General features: G+C 44.9%; 1 protein-coding gene across 1 annotated transcript in view; it reads right to left on the minus strand.

Moving 5' to 3' along the window:
- Positions 1-18844, minus strand: part of CRACR2A (calcium release activated channel regulator 2A) — a 416510-nt gene that overhangs the window by 79557 nt on the left and 318109 nt on the right. The window contains exon 16 of the mRNA XM_063928465.1: positions 4280-4381. Within this exon, the coding sequence (XP_063784535.1) occupies positions 4280-4381 (102 nt within the window). The remainder of the gene's footprint in view (positions 1-4279; positions 4382-18844) is intronic.

Genomic DNA, 18844 nt, shown 5'->3' on the forward strand with positions numbered 1-18844 from the left:
CACCGTGGTGGCGTTGTCTGACTGTACTTGAACAGGCCTGTTCAATACCAGATGCCGGGCCAGTTTCAGAGCACTGAACACTGCCTGCAACTCCAGAATATTTATCGGGAGGAGAGATTCCTCCCTGGTCCACCGACCCTGAAGAGAGTGTTGCTCCAACCTCGCAGACTGGCATCCGTCATTAGGAGGACCCAGTTGGAGATCCAGAAGGGACGACCCCTGCTCAATTGTTGGTCCTGTAGCCATTAGCTCAGTGACAGACACACCTCCAGAGTCAAGGAGATCATGTGAGATCTGATACGGTTAGGCAGGCCGTCGCACTTGGAAAGGATTAACCTCTGCAGAGGGCAGTAATGAAATTGAGCGTACTCCACCATGTCGAAAGCCGACACCATGAGGCCTAGTACTTGCATCGCCGAGTATATCGACACTCTTGAGCGAGAGAGGAAGCATCTTATCCTGTCCTGGAGTTTCAGGACCTTCTCTGGAGACAAGCACAAACTTTGGTGGTGTGTGTCTAGGTATGCCCCCAGGTGCACCATGTTCTGAGCATAGACGAGCGAGGATTTCTTCCAATTGATGAGCCATCCGTGGGCTATTGGACCGTCAGTTCTAGATGACGGATGAGAACCTCTTGGGAGTTCGCCAGGATCAGCAAGTCGTCCAGATACGGCAGGATCCTGATGCCTTGACGACGGCCATGACCTTGGTGAAGATCCGAGGAGATGTGGTCAGTCCAAAAGGCAAGGCTTGGAATTGATAATGTAGGTTGCCAATAGCAAACCACAGATAGCGCTGATGCAACATGGCAATAGGTATGTGTAGGTAAACATCCTGTATGTCCAGAGATACAATATAGTCCCTGGGCTCCAAAGCCAGAACAATAGAGCGAAGAGTTTCCATACGGAATTTGGAAACCTTCACAAATTTGTTCAAAGACTTGAGGTTAAGAATGGGCCAGGAGGATCCATTTGGCTTCAGAACTATGAACAGTGTTGAATAGTACCCCCTGCCCCTCTGAGACAGAGCCACCGGCACTACCACTCCTGTGTCCAGGAGGATTGTACCACCAAATGTAAAGTTTTTGTTTTTAACGGATCCGAAGGGATAATTGTCGAGCAAAACTGGTGAGGGGGACGTGTCTAGAAAGAAATGGCGTGTCCATGAGTGACGACCTCCCTCACCCAGGCGTCGGAAGTGGTCTGTAACCATACCTGGGCGAACCGCAGAATTCGGCCTCCCACCCTGGAGTCTCCCATGGCGAGGCCTGCCCCATCATGCAGCAGGCTTGTCTGGTTTGGAAGCAGGTTGACGGGCAGCCCAAGAACGTTTAGGTTTGGGCTTAGAGGTTTTGGAAGTGCGAACCTGTTTCGGGTACGCCTGACCTTTTGCTTTACTTGGAGGTCAAAAGGAACGAAAAGAGGTACTTTTAGCCTTCGGAGCCAAAGGATTAGTACTTGGCAGACATACAGTCTTAGCAGACGCTAAGTGAGCAACAATCTTGTTCAAATCTTCCTCCAAGGTCTTTTTAGAGTCTAGATCCACCGACCAGGACCGCAACCACAGAATCCGGCGAGCCAGAATGGACGTAGTAGACGCTTTGGCCGCCAGAACACCGGCATCAGAGGCCGCCTCCTGAATGTAATGAGAGGCTGTGGTAACATATGAAATACACTGTCTGGCATTATCAGAAAAATTCAGTGGTAGCTCTGCCTCAATACCTTTTGCAGCCCAAGAAGCTGCTATAGTGGATCTATGTACGGCACCTGCAAGAGTGTAAATAGACTTCAAGCATCCCTCCACGCGCTTATCCGTCGGTTCCTTCAGAGAGGTGATGGTAGTGACAGGCAGAGTAGAAGACACCACAAGACGAGCTACACGTGAGTCCACCGGTGGTGGTGTTTCCCAATTCTTACTTAACTCTGCAGAGAGGGGATAACGAGTTACCATCTTTTTAGACAGGGAGAATTGTCTTTCCTGGAGACTCACAGGATTCCTGACGTATGTCAACTAAATGGTCAGAATGTGGCAAAACTAATTTAGTAACCTTCTGAGGTATGAACTTATCAGGTTTCTTAGACGTATCTGGAGGGTCAGTTTCATTATCAATCTGAAGAATCAGTTTGATAGCCTCCAATAGGTCAGGGACATCAACATGCATTGTAGATTCCTCATTAGAAGCATCTGCATTAGTGTCTGATGGATCAGTATATATACGCCATCTTCATCGAATGAAGTATTCGAAACATGAGTGGATTGTGAGGAAGAAATGGCCCGCTTAGATGACCCTTTGGTCTTAGGAGGGCGAGGGTTAGGCTTTTGGTTAACCAAAGACTGATTTAACTGCTGTAATTGAGTCGACAGAGCATCCGCCCATGGCGGATTTACGACAGGGACAATATGTGATTGTAATGGCACAGGAGGTCCCACAGGGGGCGTAAGTCTCGTTACTAGCGTAGTCAGTAAATTATAAAAAGCAGCCCAAGGTGGGTCTTGATGTGCCACCGATGCTGCAGACTGACTGAGGGGTACAGAACCCTCGGTACCTGGAACCTCACAGAAGATTTAAGTGGTATATGGGGACTGAAATACACAGAGAAAAATACAAAATAGTATATCCTGTGGAACACTATATATATAGGACCCTGATGCACTTAGCCTCCTTCAGGGTACAGAATATAGGGATAGCAATATGTGTGAGATACACGGAATAGGAACCACACAGCAGCTATAGGCACACACAGTCACATGTACAATGCAGAAATTATTACACACAACAATAAAACTGCACTGGACTAGTAATACTACATAAAACTATACAGATATAACAATGCACAGTAAACACTGAATGTATATCACAGAGTACTTGTACTTAATATTCCTGTAGTTATGCACTTGTTCTTAACTAACACTGTCTAAACGACATGTAGCATACGTAAGTGTCCTGTAAATGCAAAGCGCTGATGAGGCAGGCGGCTTTACAGAGGAGACAGTGCCCAGCAGTCCCAAAATCAGCGCAGCACTCTGTAATGGCGCCCAAACGCTGACAGGGAGTGAGGGAGAGAGAGAGATGCAGCTCCAGGGCGGGAACATCTGCTGTTGTTGATGGTGCCTGGGGCTGGGGGAGGGGCTACATGCCAGCGCCTTATCCCCTCTGCTGGACTTCACCACCAGGTACTATGGAGCCTGTAATAAACGGATGTTGGTAAATCCGACCTGTGCTCCTTGCCCTGGTGGAAATAGTGGGGTCCACTCCGTGCCTGGCCACAGTGTTCACGCCAGCGGCGCGGTCCATCTCCGGAGTCCGCGTCCCGGATCGCGATTTCAGCGAGTCCCACCTGGGGGACCCTCTTACCTCCTCCCTATCGTGCGGCCACGCGATCCCGGAGAGCAGCGGCGGTGTGTGTGCCTGAGAAGACCGGAGCGCCTTTGCTGTAAGTACCCAGCATCCAGGGCGCAGGAGTATACAGCGCCACTGGGGGAGGTGAGGGAGCCGCAGCACAATATGTCAGTATGACATACAGCATCAAGTGCTTATGCTGCGGCCCTTGAAGTCTTCTTTCTTCTCAGAAAAGCTCTTTTCAGGGCTGCCTAACGCAGCTCTCCCTGTTAGCTGCCTGCACTGCAGGCACCAACTTACAAACTGAGTTCCAGTGCCTGGAGGCGGGGATATAGAGGAGGCGGTGCAGTGCATCCTGGGAACAGTCAAAGCTTTAGCCTGTTGGTGCCTCGGATCAAGATCCAACTCTCTACACCCCAATGTTATTCGATGTGGAATACCAGTGTACCCCGCTGCAGAAAGATGGGATTTTTCCCCAAACCAGATGGACAAACCTAATATATATTCAAACTGGACACCGGTCTTTCAGTACGCAGGTCACGTGACCACACCTTCTTCTGTATGAGCAGTTTATTGTCAAAAATTCTAAATAAGAATTCTTTGAGAAACATGCTTAAAGGTTGGAGGCTACTAAGGGATATGCAGAATACGGCTAATAATAATCAAAGAAAAAGATGCATTTTTAAGGCAGCAATTGAAGGGTTTAAAAGCTGAGCGCCTGATCTGCTGCAGTAGTGTATGGTTACTTCCTAAAACTAATTCCTCAGCAATTTTATTGGTGATGTTACTGGTCCCTTTGTGGCTCAATTCAGAGTCGCAGAGAAAGGGAGGTGGGTACTAATTACCCAGGCTGGGGTTTGTTGGAAGGGCCCGGCGGGGTCCCAGGCCCGAGTCGACTGCTAAGTTGGACATTCAGGTTCATTCAGTTAAATGCTGTACCTTAGAAAGCTGCTCCCCCAGACCATAGGGCACCTCTCTTTCTTTGTCAATGTCTGTTTTGTTACCTAACAATAATATAGGTATCTTATCTCCAGCTCCTTCCTGTAAGAAAGAGAACACGAGTTTATTGTTATGTAATATACAGGTAATTCAACCATGGCGTTCTCCATTACGTTACATAAGCTGCCATGCATACAGTAGTATGACATAGAAACATAAACATTGTACAAATAAAAGTTTAACAGTGAAAATAAATGATCAAAAATATTTAGATACACGCATTTCATAGATGAGGAAATATAATATGAGCCAACAGTCACTGCACCCATTGAATATACAATATTTGTGTCCACGACCACTACTGAAGAAATCACTAGGAAGATGGCACTGACACCATTCTCGCAGAGACAGGTACATGCGCAATAGAAAAATCACAGAGAAAGTGTCGATGCGTCATTTTCCCAGAGACAGGCGCATGCTCTGTAGACCATAGCACAATGCCAGGGTCTTCTCTATGCATAGGCCAGCACGAGGGGGATGCTATGCTGTGATCGCACGTAGTCCACCCACTAATGGTCCTGGGGGAACTTCTGACACTTCTGGTGTCATATGTCATGGTGTCTATTAATATATATATATATATATATATATATTTATTATACACACACACACACACACACAGTATATATGTATATAGAAATCCCCATTTTTTACAATTTGTAAGGTAAGAAACAAGCTTTAAAATTCCCTCAGGTTTTTTATTACATTTTTGTAGGGTAACTATATTCTTTTTCCATTCATTAAATTAGCATATTTTTATTGATAGAAAATAAATAGGGGTACAGCTGAATCATTTTGGAGCATTATATAATATATTTTATATGCATATGTTGTATACACCGCCTTTCACATTGGATATATTTGTATTTGTAATATGTTGGAAAATGTGACACTAAAACTGTTTTGGGATTGGTTGGACCATGTGACACTAAAGCTGTTTTGGGATTGGTCCATCCTGTTTAGGAACTCATTACTTCCTGTTTGAAGAAAAATATAATTACCGAAACGCATCCAGGAATGGTGAGTTCGTCGCTACACAAAATCAGAGGGTCATTACAGGATCCACGGAAGACGGGAAGTGCAATCATAGCAAGAATTAAATAAAAACATCTGTTATAGACTCCAATCCAATTGCTTCTTTATTACAGGCCCCCTAAGGGTATTTTACATGTAGTAATATATGATGTGCTGTTTTATGTTAACTTCCATGTGAGTACAGTGAGTAGTTATATTAAATAATTTATTTTATTATTTAATGGTGGTGTTGCACTAGATTTGCATGTATTTATTTATTTGTATATCTGAGCATATCATCTGCTGAGAAGATTCAACTTATAAGATGGGGCATATATACTAAGCCTTGGAGATAAAGTGGAGAGATAAAGTACCAGCCAATTAGCTCCTAACTGCCATGTTACAGGCTGTGTTTGAAAAATCACAGTTAGGAGCTGATTGGTTGGTACTTTATCACAGTGCAATTTATCACTCTCCAAGGCTTAATAAATATGGGCCATAGTATGAGATATCAGTTTTGCGATTTTACATTTAAGGAAGCATGCTGCCAGCGCCGTAACTACCTATGTGCCAGGTGTGCCTGGCACACAGCGCAGTTACACTGAGGGCTGATAAAGCTAAATATTTATCGTATATAAAACACTTTAAGAGGTCTAAGAACACTGTACGCTATCTACGTAAGAAGTACTGTAAGGGTACGCAAGTTGCGTAACGATCGCTCAACCGTAGTCGAGACGCTCAAGCGTCACGTTCGCTTACGGCCCAGAGATCACAGGCAGGCACGCTATTGGCTGCCGACTAACGTAATGATTCGCTATAGCGTAGCGGACGCTCGGGACCACGAGGAGATCACCAGCGGTGCAGACGCTTATAACGTTAAACCTTTATATCTATACCTTTAACAACGAAATATACAGTAAACCTTAGTGTGGTGACAGAGTGTAAGTGCAACCTGGTGTAACCTGATTAACTACAAAGCTGCTTGAGCGTCACCGACGCTCAGGGAATACTTAACACTATAAGAAATACACAGATACCTGGGCTTAGGGTCCAAAACCTATTATATGTATTATGACTATTATACTTGCAAAAGAATCACAGTACAAAGCATACACTACAATATAACATAGACTAACTAACCAGATAACTACACAGGAAATACAATACAATACAATTAAGGGAAAAATACGGGAGAAATAGAAGAGAGAGAGAGAGAGAGAGAGAGAGAAATGGCTCACAATAACATCAAGACAATATGATTGCGGAGAAACACTTACGCACAAGGGGAAACGATCGCATGCGCCTCGATATCCAGCTCCCGATTATCAGCAATGAGAACCGTTGAAGAGAGAGTGAACTGGATACGGTCGGCCTGCCTATTTATGCCCCACACACAATGCAATTCAATGGTCCCTACAATCTCATTGTTCATTGGACACAGGAATTCCTCCTCGCATTATAACAAAAGGTCATAGGTTGATTCATACAGGTGGGCTGTGACTATTTCCAACAGCTCAGGTGGGAAGGAAACTGGGTTTCCCGCCGCATGGGTAATAAAGTGCAAATAAAGTAAATGTTCATAAACTTCTTATGTCCATAACTATTCGCACGAGCGATTGATCTGCTTCAAACCAACACCGGAATATTGCTAATTAAATATTCTTCCGATGGATACTAAACACCACTGTATTACTCCTGTCTGACCCTTCGTATCAAACAAAGAGGGATTTCCCTGTTCAGGAACATGCTATGTTAACTAAACTTTCAGTATCTATCAAAGTGACCATGATCTACAAAATACATTACTAGTGAAAATATGTAACGAATGAGTCGCACGCTACGATCGCATAAACTCTACTGTAAATACGCATACCATGCGCCTGCGGGTGCCCGCGACTGTGAGTATGCGCACGTACGGGAGAGCGTACGCACGCGCAGCACGGACCTGTGTGAGGTGCAAATATGGTAGTGTGCATAGAGATATTTTTCTGACTTTGACAGTCCACCCTTTGGCAGTCAACAATAACTGCCACTTCCTGAAAACATTTCAAAAGGAGAAAAATATATGTTAGGGGTTAATACATTTACATGGTTGGGTAAGGGAGGAGAGGAGATGGTAGGAAAAGGGTATGACCTAGTGAGATAGCAGAAGCATGTGTGTATGAATCCGTGCTTGGGGGTCATGTATCATCGTGCCGTACGTGTTTTAAATCAAGCTTCGAGGTATTGCGAAGTATACATGTGAATTCCTTCTTATCCCGTGGTACGGGTCTGTGGATGGGCTGTCAAACTTTACCGAGCTCTTTTTGGCTTTGGTTGTAACAAAATGGGGGAGCACATTTTAGTTGATGATACATGAATGGGGGAGATATGTGATTGCTGATATCTGTGCCTGTATTCCCTATCGACTATGTGTGTCATTACCTGAGGGTTGTAGAGATGAAGATAAAGAACACTTATGGAAAATGCAGTGGTATTCTATGTCAGGTTAATGTACATCTGTCGGTTGAAGTTTTGTTCGGTATCAGTTGAAAGTCGTCTTCTTTGCGCTGTTTTGCCCATTAGGTGCGAGCAGAAAGCTTTGTCAATGCCATTAGATTTACAAAAAAAATGTTGGGCTAGCGTAAGTTTAAGAATTCTAGGGAAACTGGGGATCCATGGCAAAGTTCATCAAATGTCCGTATCTACAGTGGTCAAAACTTCTTCTTTGGTCAATCCGTTGTCTGTATATCGGCTCATCAAATTCCTCGTCCAAGTGGGTCTTGTTACCTTGGAGAAAACGGAAAAACAGGTGAAAGAAACGGACCGTAGAAATCGCATTTTCATCACATCATTGTTTCTACATTTGGGTCATAAATCAAGTCCAGGTTAATTACAGTTTCCTCACTCTTTAAACTCATTACCCTAGTACGATGATTGCACTTCATTAAAGCCTGACCGCATCTAAATATCAATCCAATCGATATGACAACACCTAAGATACATAGGAGAAACTTCCCAACATCCATTATGACTCCTTGAGCCCAGTCTCCTAAACCGGAGAACCAATTTTGCGGGTTCAACCATGACACCCAACCAGTCAGCTCATTACCTACAGCAGCAAGAGTGAGATTGTGTTTTCGGCGAAATTCCCACTTCAATTGGAGAATATCGTCCATCTTTTGGTCTATGACCTCGACCGGATCCTCGGTGCTATTCGTGATATACGTGCAACACTTCACGCCATACTGTGTTGCCAATGTAACACAATATCCGCCTGTCACTGCTGTGAGGTAATTAAGAACCATTCTATGCTGCACCAGTTCTGTTTTATAAGCTTGAAGTTCCCTTCCAGTATATCTAAACACATCATACATTTCAGTGATATTATCTAACAAATTTGCGAGCGCCGATATGTATTTATAATTCAGCACTCCTCTAGCGGTGCGGGTGAAATCTAACGCGATTAAGAATTGAATCCCGGTGGATTCACTTATCAGATCAGAGGCCGGATGCTCTGTCTTCTCTATCAGGTGCCTTTTAACAACGTGCTCGTAATGGGTGTGAGTATAAGGAGCTTGGGCACCACGGTGTATGTCTTTCATTTTGTCATGTGATACAGTCATTACTTCAGGCAATACTTTTCCAATATAACACAATCCTTCAGAGTTTTGGGCAAGCCACTTGTACGCCTTCCTCCCGCATATGAAATATGCATCATCGGGGAGAACATATGGGACGGAGTAGGACATAACCATATTACACACCTTCCATGTGAAATCTCCTGACCCTAATTCTTCCATCTGCTTAGTACACGTATCAGGTTGTACGATATGTGCACAGTATCCTGGTGATACTTCTCCAACTCTCGTAATTCTATTTCCTAAGGTGTACCTATACCGGAAAGATTTTCCTCTACTGGCTATGTGGCGTACAAGCTCTGTATCTGTAGGCATTCTATCTGCTCTATGCGAAAAGGTCATGGTTTGGTTGCTCCATGACACTTCCCAATTTCCCGGTTTTCTGGGATTGGAGATGTTGAAACATAATAGGGACCTATCCACGTGGTATTGGTGGAGCTTCAAACTAGGAGGGCTGGAGATGTTAAACCTCCTGTCCACCGGTCTCCCACCACTTAACTCAAGTACCTCCCCTAATGTTAAAGGAAATGGTACTAGCCCTGATTTGCTATGACCCTGAGGTACTTGAGAGCATACCCAACAATCTGTTTTGTTTAACACACTACCCACTAAGGAGTGATAGTCACTCAATGGATGCCGGTCCATATGGATATTAAAACTGGATTGGCATTTCTTAATGCACCCATCCTCAATGACATTGTTACAGAGCCTACAGATACAGTTTTCTTCAGCTAACAATCCGTCGCAATTTCTTCTATGGTCAATGCTATCGGATCGTTTTCTGATACTCGCCTTTGCTTGTTGGTTAGGTTGATCTTGGAAAACTACGCCTCCATCTTTATCATCAGAACCCATTCCAGAACCTCTCTCGACCTCCATGGTACTCTCGCCGGAACAGACTGCTCTGGTCAACATCATGGTTAACAGGAAAATCCGGATCCCAGTCTCTTGGGGCAAGTCCATCTTATAGGAGGAAACGGAGAAGAATGAGAAGGGGGAAAAAGAAATTTTAGGGAGAGGGGATGGGAAGTGGAGAAAAACAATAAAAGGGAGTGGGGAGTCGACAACAGCTCTTGGTCTTGAGATTTTCACGGCTCAGGTGCCGCCTCAGTCCTCCTGGAACAGACACTCCAGTGATACAACCTCTACCGTCTGTTCCTTATCACGGGACTTCTCTGGATCAGCAACCTTCTTGCAGTGGGATGAATGAACCCAAGTCTCTCTCTCAGCAACCTTCAATGCTGTAGTGCTAGTCAATAAGACCTGGTATGGTCCTTCCCATCTGTCAATAAGGCAACCTGAGCGTAGAAAATTCCGTATCATCACATAATCCCCAGGTTCAATGTCATGACAATTACTATCTGGTAAATCAGGAATCACCAACTTCAGATTATCATTTTGATTCCTTAACTGTTTACTCATGTTAATCAAGTACTTTACAGTCACTTCATTGTTACATTTCAAATCATCCTGAGGGTTAATCATGACATGCGGTTGTCGACCAAACAAGATTTCAAAAGGGGACAGATTAAGAGGGGACCTGGGAGTGGTTCTGATACTGTACAATACAATGGGTAAAGCTTCTGGCCATGTCAATCCTGTCTCTGCCATCACTTTACTCAATTTATTTTTAATAGTGCTGTTCACTCTTTCGACCTTCGCACTCGCCTGTGGACGGTACGGAGTGTGCAGCTTGCTATCAATTCCCATCAACTTACACATTCCTTGAAAGACATCACCTGTAAAATGGGTACCCCTATCACTTTTGATTATTCTAGGGATACCATATCTACATACAAATTCCTGCACAATTTTCTTAGCAGTAAACATAGCGGTATTTGTAGCCGCAGGAAATGCTTCGACCCAATTTGAGAAAACATCTATACAGACAAGTACATATTTCAAATTCCGACAAGGGGGTAATTGTATAAAGTCAATTTGTATTACCTGGAAAGGGCCGCCGGCAGGTGGGATATGGGATGGTTCTGTAGGTATTGCCTTTCCAATATTCTTTCTCAAACAGGTAAGTAGATGAGTCAGCCCGTGAGCTGCTTCAGCCAGACATGGAAGATATGCTCTGGGGGCCACTGGTTTACCATGTCCATCCGTCCAGAGTCCTGAGGACTCCTGGCCATATCCCTTTGCCTTCCAGACTGCCTTTTCCTGTGTGGAACACAAATTCTGCATTTCACACAACTTTTGTGTGTTGATGGTATTAAATACCATCAGTTGTGTTGTGTCTGTCTGTCTGGGGGTAGCAGCTGCTAACTTAGCAGCTTCGTCTGCTCGGCTGTTACCAAGTGATACTGGGTCCTGGCTATATGTATGTGCTTTACATTTGATAACAGCCACTCTGTCGGGTTCCTGTATCGCTGTTAGAAGCCTTTTTATGTGAGCTGCATGCGCTACCGGTGTACCAGCTGCCGTCATGAAATTTCTGAGGCGCCATAGGGCTCCGAAATCATGAACTACCCCGAAGGCGTATCTAGAATCGGTGTAGATATTGGCTGACTTACCCTTAGCCAATTCACATGCTCTGGTTAGGGCGACCAGTTCAGCAACCTGGGCTGAGTGAGGTGGGCCTAGCGGTTCCGCTTCTATGGTGTCTTGGTAATCTACGACTGCGTATCCAGTACACAAGTCTCCCGAGTCTGACTGTCTATGACAACTACCGTCCGTGTAGAACGTGAGTTCTGCATCTTCCAGTGGGTTGTCACTGATGTCAGGCCTTGCGGTAAAATTTTGGGTCAAATATTCCATACAATCATGTGTATCTTCCTTTGTATTAAATCCTCCTTCCCCATCACTCTCACCTTCCACCCTTTGTGCCTGACCAGGCACACCTGGGAGATATGTTGCAGGATTTAATGCACTGCATCTCCTTATGGTGATGTTTACGGGGGCCATTAGGGCCAATTCCCATCTTGTAAACCTCGCTGATGATACGTGTCTGGTTTGGGCAGAATTCAATAAGGCTGACACTGCATGTGGCGTATGGATTGTGAGGTTGTGGCCTAGCACGACATCTTCGCTTTTTGTCACTAGCAATGCTATCGCAGCAACGCTTCGCAAGCATGTGGGGAGGGATCGCGCTACCGTGTCTAGCTGAGCGCTGTAGTATGCAACTGGCCTGCTGGCATCACCGTGCTTTTGGGTTAGTACGCCTGCCGCGCAACCAGCACTTTCTGTTCCGTATAGTTCAAAGGGTTTCCCATAGTCTGGCATACCTAGTGCTGGTGCCTGCGTTAGGCACTGTTTAAGTCTCTCAAATGCTGTTTCGGACTCGTCTGTATGCGAAATCCTATCAGGTTTGTTTGAGGAGACCATTTCCTGCAAAGGTAACGCTAAAATGGAAAACCCTGGGATCCAATTACGGCAATACCCACACATTCCTAAAAACGTTCTGATCTGTTGCTGGGTTTGTGGCAGAGTCATGTCTCTAATTGCTTGAATTCTATCAGCGGTCAGGTGTCTCAGTCCTTGTGTTAAACAGTGTCCCAAATATTTTACCTTAGTTTGGCATAATTGTAACTTGTCTTTGGAAACCTTGTGTCCTGTGTCTGAAAGATGAAACAGGAGCTGTTTCGTATCCTTCAGGGATGCCTCCAATGAATCAGAACACAGTAGTAGATCATCCACGTACTGTATTAATACTGATCCACTCACTGGTTGGAAAGACTGTAAACAATCATGCAAAGCCTGAGAAACTATACTTGGGCTATCTATGAAACCTTGGGGTAATCGAGTCCACGTGTATTGGACTCCTCTGTATGTGAATGCGAATAAATATTGGCTGTCAGGGTGCAGAGGTACCGAAAAGAAAGCGGAGCAGAGGTCAATGACAGTGAAAAATTTGGCAGTGGGAGGGATTTGCATTAGGATGACAGCTGGATTTGGCACTACGGGGAACTGACTCTCAACTATTTTGTTAATCCCCCTTAGATCCTGCACTAGTCTGTAACCCCTCCCCCCACTCTTTTTAACAGGGAAGATGGGACTATTGGCAGTGCTGGACGTTCTTACCAGAATGCCCTGTTGTAGCAAGCGCTCTATTACTGGATAAACTCCTAACTCCACCTCTGGCTTCAGAGGGTACTGTGGGATTTTTGGAGCTATCCTACCATCTTTTACTTGTACAACTACTGGAGCTACGTTTGCCATTAATCCAGTGTCCTGTCCGTCTTTTGTCCAAAGTGACTCTGGTATCTGAGATGTCATCTCTTCTACTTGGGATGGATTCCTATTTGTCATAATGGTATGCGACATTAATTTTGATGGGGAGTCTAACATGTCTCGCACTTCCTGAGCGTGATTCTCAGGTATGTCCAAGAATACACCTTCAGGAGTACAATAAATGACGCACCCCATTTTACACAGTAAGTCTCTTCCCAGGAGATTAGTTGGTGCCGATGCAGCCAGCAAAAAGGAATGCTTGGTATGCAAAGGCCCTATTGTAATCTCGGCTGGTTTGCTAACAGGGTAGTGCTGGACTACTCCTGTTACTCCCATGGCTGGAATTGTCCTACCAGTGGTTCTCATGCCCACTGTCGAATTTATCACTGACTTGGCCGCCCCTGTGTCTACAAGAAAGTTTAATGATTTACCAGCTACATTAATTGCAATTTCGGGTTCACTTCCAAGGCTTGCAATCAATTTTACTGGCTGCAGATTACAGGTATGGCCACACCCCTATTGGGTATGGTGACCTCCCTGAATCCCGCTGGCAGCAACTACTTGTGAGGGAGATAGCTGGGAACTACCAGAGGCATGCCAGTCTCTGTTCGGGGGATATCTTTTTGTTTCCCCTGTATGTGGCTCATAACTCCGTCTCTGTGGACCCTGATCCCAATGTCGTGTGTCGTGTCGTTGTCTAGGGGGTTGGTAAGACTTTTGTCGATTTCTTGATCTACAGTCTCGTGCAAAGTGTCCCTGTTTGTGACAAAAATAACATGTTACCACAGTTGACTTACCCACAGGGTTTGGTGATATTACCACAGGCTGCTTTGTGGTCAGGGCCTGTATACTTACTGACATTAACTTATCACCTTGTGACTCCCTGTGTCTGGTGATGTTCCGGTCGTGATCAATAGCAGCCTCTCTCAAAGTGGCCACTGACAGACCTCGCCAACATGGTTGCGTGGTCTGTACCCTTGCCTTTAATGCTTCCTTTAAACCATCCATTAGTACAGATACTGCTACTTCTTGATGGTTTGCATTAGTCTTAATGTCCTCTATACCAGTGTCCTTTCCCATTTCTAATAGTGCCCGGTGAAAATATTCTGCTGCCGTTTCTGACTCCTTTTGTTTAATGGAGAATATTTTGTTCCATTTAACAACGGCTGGGAAATACTCCTTTAACTGTAAATTTATCCTTTTTACGTTATCTTTGTTGTACACATCTGTAAGAGGTACATCCTGATCTAATCTACAGTCAACTAAGAATTGAGCTGTGTCGACATTGGAGGGTAAACAAGCTCTTAGCAATATCTGCCAATCTTTATTATTGGGCTCTAAAGTGTTTCCTAGGTCCCTGATGTATTTTTGGCTAGCAACTAAATCTTTTCTAGGGTCAGGGAATTCAGACACTATGGTCCTCAATTCCATTCGGGTAAACGGGCAATACATGGCAATGTTCCTAACGGGTGTGGCTCCTGACGTGTCTGTTTTCCCATTGGGAACTACTATTACCTTAACAGGATTTACTCTAACAACCTCATTCTGTGTAGATTCTACAGCCTGTGGTGAAATTGTTTCAGCATAATGTATGGTGCCGTACTTACCCATTGACACGACCTCACCTATCCCTCCGCTAGGGGCCTTTGTTACTAATCTCGGGGGTGGAGCAGTTCCTACTGTGGTTTCCGATATGGTGGCCGCTAGAGAGAGCGCTGAAATTGTTGCCGAATCGTCTTCTTGATCACACTCCTGAGGAAAGTTCAAAACAGGGTACAACTTGCACGGGTTAATACTTGCATGGGTTAATGGTTCAACATTATCTTTAACATTTACATGGTTACTAAGTGATTGTGTGTTACACCTTAGTGCGTCTTTCTCCGCAATCAACTTCTCTCCCGCTATATATGGTGGCGGTGGGGCCGTGGCTATCAGTTTCCTGACCGACCCAGATCCCGCCGCCTGAGCCAAACCTCTCTGTATCTCACCTTCCTGTTGCCACAACTGCAAATAATCATAATGCTTGATTCGTCTCTTTGCTGATTTTATGAGACATATCCTCCTCCTTAAATTTTGTAACACTTCTGGGCTGAAGCTACCTATTCTTGGGAATTTCTCCCCGTCATGTACCGTCATTCTCTCCCATTCATCACATAAAACCTCTGTGTGACTTCCATATTTCTCACACATTACGTATCTGGCCGATCCTACTGGTCGGTTTACAGAGTCAACCCGAACCGAGGTTGATCGCCCCCTTCCTGAACAACTGGCCCCCATAATCTGCAGGTGTTGCTTGCTCTACCTCTGATCTCTATATCAGGGTCTTCAGCGAACCCTTACAGAAAACCAAAATATTCACGATAGGCAGACGGTGAAGTTTACCGAGCACCCCACTCGCTCGCCCACGCCGACCAATGCGACCTGATCACACCGATATGGTGCTGGCGCACTCGACCCAGGGCACCTATTAACCTTTGTTTACTTGAAAAATGCGAGTGTGATCCGAAGAGCACTACCCTTTCCAGTAAAGGTGGGGTTGTCAGATAGTTCCTGAGTGACCAGCGAACTTCCCTTTTTGAAAAAATAAAAAATTACACAAATCACGTTAGAATGTACAAATAGCGTTTGTGACCCCTTTACTCTAATGGTACTAGGTCAGATTACTAACTACTGTACACAATTACGTGCGCTCCAATCGTTCAGCACACAAGCAACTAAGCTTATGTACGGAAAGACCAATGGAATCGAAAATTGCGGCTGCGAATTCCTTCAGCGAGAGCTTGTATGGCCTATATGGGTGTTGCACCAACCCTTTTCGGTGTTGTGCCTGTGGACTGTATAGCGGACTTCCTTGTTTGCTGTACCTGAACCTGCTGGTCTGTTATGACCTCCTGGTCTTGTTCTATACGACCTCCTGGTCTTATTTTATACGACCTCCTGGTCCGCTATACTCTAATGCTCAAATTGTATGTTTAACTAAGGATGCCTCCCTAGCCACCGTGCATGTCACTTACACGTATGTTCCTCACGAGTACTTGGTGATTTCTTTTGGTTCAACCTCCAAGTTATATAAACTTATGTAATACAAAAACACTCACTCATCACATGTACACTTTTGTTTCTATTTCTATTTCTGCGCAGAAATTTTTCTTTAGACCAGATGTGTTACCAATTAGGAGCAGGATCTGTTAATTTAAATTTCGGACACCCAAAAATAGACTTGCGTTATTTCTCGCCTCGCGTTATTTACCGCTTTGCGTTATTTATCGCTTTGCGTTATTTATCGCTTTGCGTTAAAAAATCAACTTATCGTGACTTGAGCTACGTGGGCGTAACCGGACGCTCCGTTGCGTAATATACGCTGCGTGCGTCGGCCTTTGGATTGCGTACGCAAGTCTTTGTTAGGGACACCGTAACACAATTTATACTTTTATCAATGTAGATGATCCTTGATCATCTACCACACACCACACTGACTTCGCCTTATCTCCCAGGCAAAACTGTGTGTTTGTCTATATTTTAACTTTATTACCTCTATTCTTAAATTATGAAATAACAGCAAATCTCTTTTAGCACTTTTATCAACTATAAAACTGGCAGACAGGAGAGTGATATACGAAAATACACAAATGAAAAAGGAATGCAGATATATATGTGTGCGTGTGTACGCAAGATAGAAAAATAAACAGTTTTAAAAGACACTAGCGTTTTGCTCTTACCTCCGGTTCCCGGATTCCTTCAGCACCCTTTACCTAAGCGAAGCAGACGCTTATCCCGTCAGCACTACGAGGGATACAACCTCCCGCCCTTTGCTGAGGGATAATGTCTGCTGATCTACCTAGTGCAGATATGTGAAGGACTGGACGAGCCTCCAATTGATAAAGCTAAATATTTATCGTATATAAAACACTTTAAGAGGTCTAAGAACACTGTACGCTATCTACGTAAGAAGTACTGTAAGGGTACGCAAGTTGCGTAACGATCGCTCAACCGTAGTCGAGACGCTCAAGCGTCACGTTCGCTTACGGCCCAGAGATCACAGGCAGGCACGCTATTGGCTGCCGACTAACATAATGATTCGCTATAGCGTAGCGGACGCTCGGGACCACGAGGAGATCACCAGCGGTGCAGACGCTTATAACGTTAAACCTTTATATCTATACCTTTAACAACGAAATATACAGTAAACCTTAGTGTGGTGACAGAGTGTAAGTGCAACCTGGTGTAACCTGATTAACTACAAAGCTGCTTGAGCGTCACCGACGCTCAGGGAATACTTAACACTATAAGAAATACACAGATACCTGGGCTTAGGGTCCAAAACCTATTATATGTATTATGACTATTATACTTGCAAAAGAATCACAGTACAAAGCATACACTACAATATAACATAGACTAACTAACCAGATAACTACACAGGAAATACAATACAATACAATTAAGGGAAAAATACGGGAGAAATAGAAGAGAGAGAGAGAGAGAGAGAGAAATGGCTCACAATAACATCAAGACAATATGATTGCGGAGAAACACTTACGCACAAGGGGAAACGATCGCATGCGCCTCGATATCCAGCTCCCGATTATCAGCAATGAGAACCGTTGAAGAGAGAGTGAACTGGATACGGTCGGCCTGCCTATTTATGCCCCACACACAATGCAATTCAATGGTCCCAATGTTCATTGGACACAGGAATTCCTCCTCGCATTATAACAAAAGGTCATAGGTTGATTCATACAGGTGGGCAGTGACTATTTCCAACAGCTCAGGTGGGAGGGAAACTGGGTTTCCCGCCGCATGGGTAATAAAGTGCAAATAAAGTAAATGTTCATAAACTTCTTATGTCCATAACTATTCGCACGAGCGATTGATCTGCTTCAAACCAACACCGGAATATTGCTAATTAAATATTCTTCCGATGGATACTAAACACCACTGTATTACTCCTGTCTGACCCTTCGTATCAAACAAAGAGGGATTTCCCTGTTCAGGAACATGCTATGTTAACTAAACTTTCAGTATCTATCAAAGGGACCATGATCTACAAAATACATTACTAGTGAAAATATGTAACGAATGAGTCGCACGCTACGATCGCATAAACTCTACCGTAAATACGCATACCATGCGCCTGCGGGTGCCCGCGACTGTGAGTATGCGCACGTACGGGAGAGCGTACGCACGCGCAGCACGGACCTGTGTGAGGTGCAAATATGGTAGTGTGCATAGAGATATTTTTCTGACTTTGACAGGGCGCACGGCCAGCGGCATGTAATGAGTCAAATTGACTCATTACATGTCGCCTCTGCTGGGTGCCGTGCGCCGTGCTGGAGGGAGAGCAGCGCCGGAGGCAGAGAAGGAGGAGGAGGGAGGGGGACTTGAGCCGCAGCAGCGCTATGTCATTGGTAGCGGCGCCGCTGCAGCACTCCCCTCTCCTTCTGTATTGGTTGCGCTGCTTTGAATGCTGGGATGTGGCTCCCTCATCCCAGCATTCTCAGCAGCGGCCAGCCAATACAGAAGAAGAGGGGAGTGCTGCAGCGGCGCCGCTACCAATGACATAGCGCTGCTGCTGCTGAAGTCCCCCTCCCTCCTCCTCCTTCTCCCCTGTGGCTGCCTGGGATCTCTGCCAGCACGAGGAGCCTAACTGCCAGCGGGAGAGATGGTAAGTATATCTCTCTCTCTCTTTCTGTCTCTC

This window comes from Pseudophryne corroboree, chromosome 6, assembly GCF_028390025.1.
Source record: "Pseudophryne corroboree isolate aPseCor3 chromosome 6, aPseCor3.hap2, whole genome shotgun sequence".
Taxonomy (NCBI): domain Eukaryota; kingdom Metazoa; phylum Chordata; class Amphibia; order Anura; family Myobatrachidae; genus Pseudophryne; species Pseudophryne corroboree.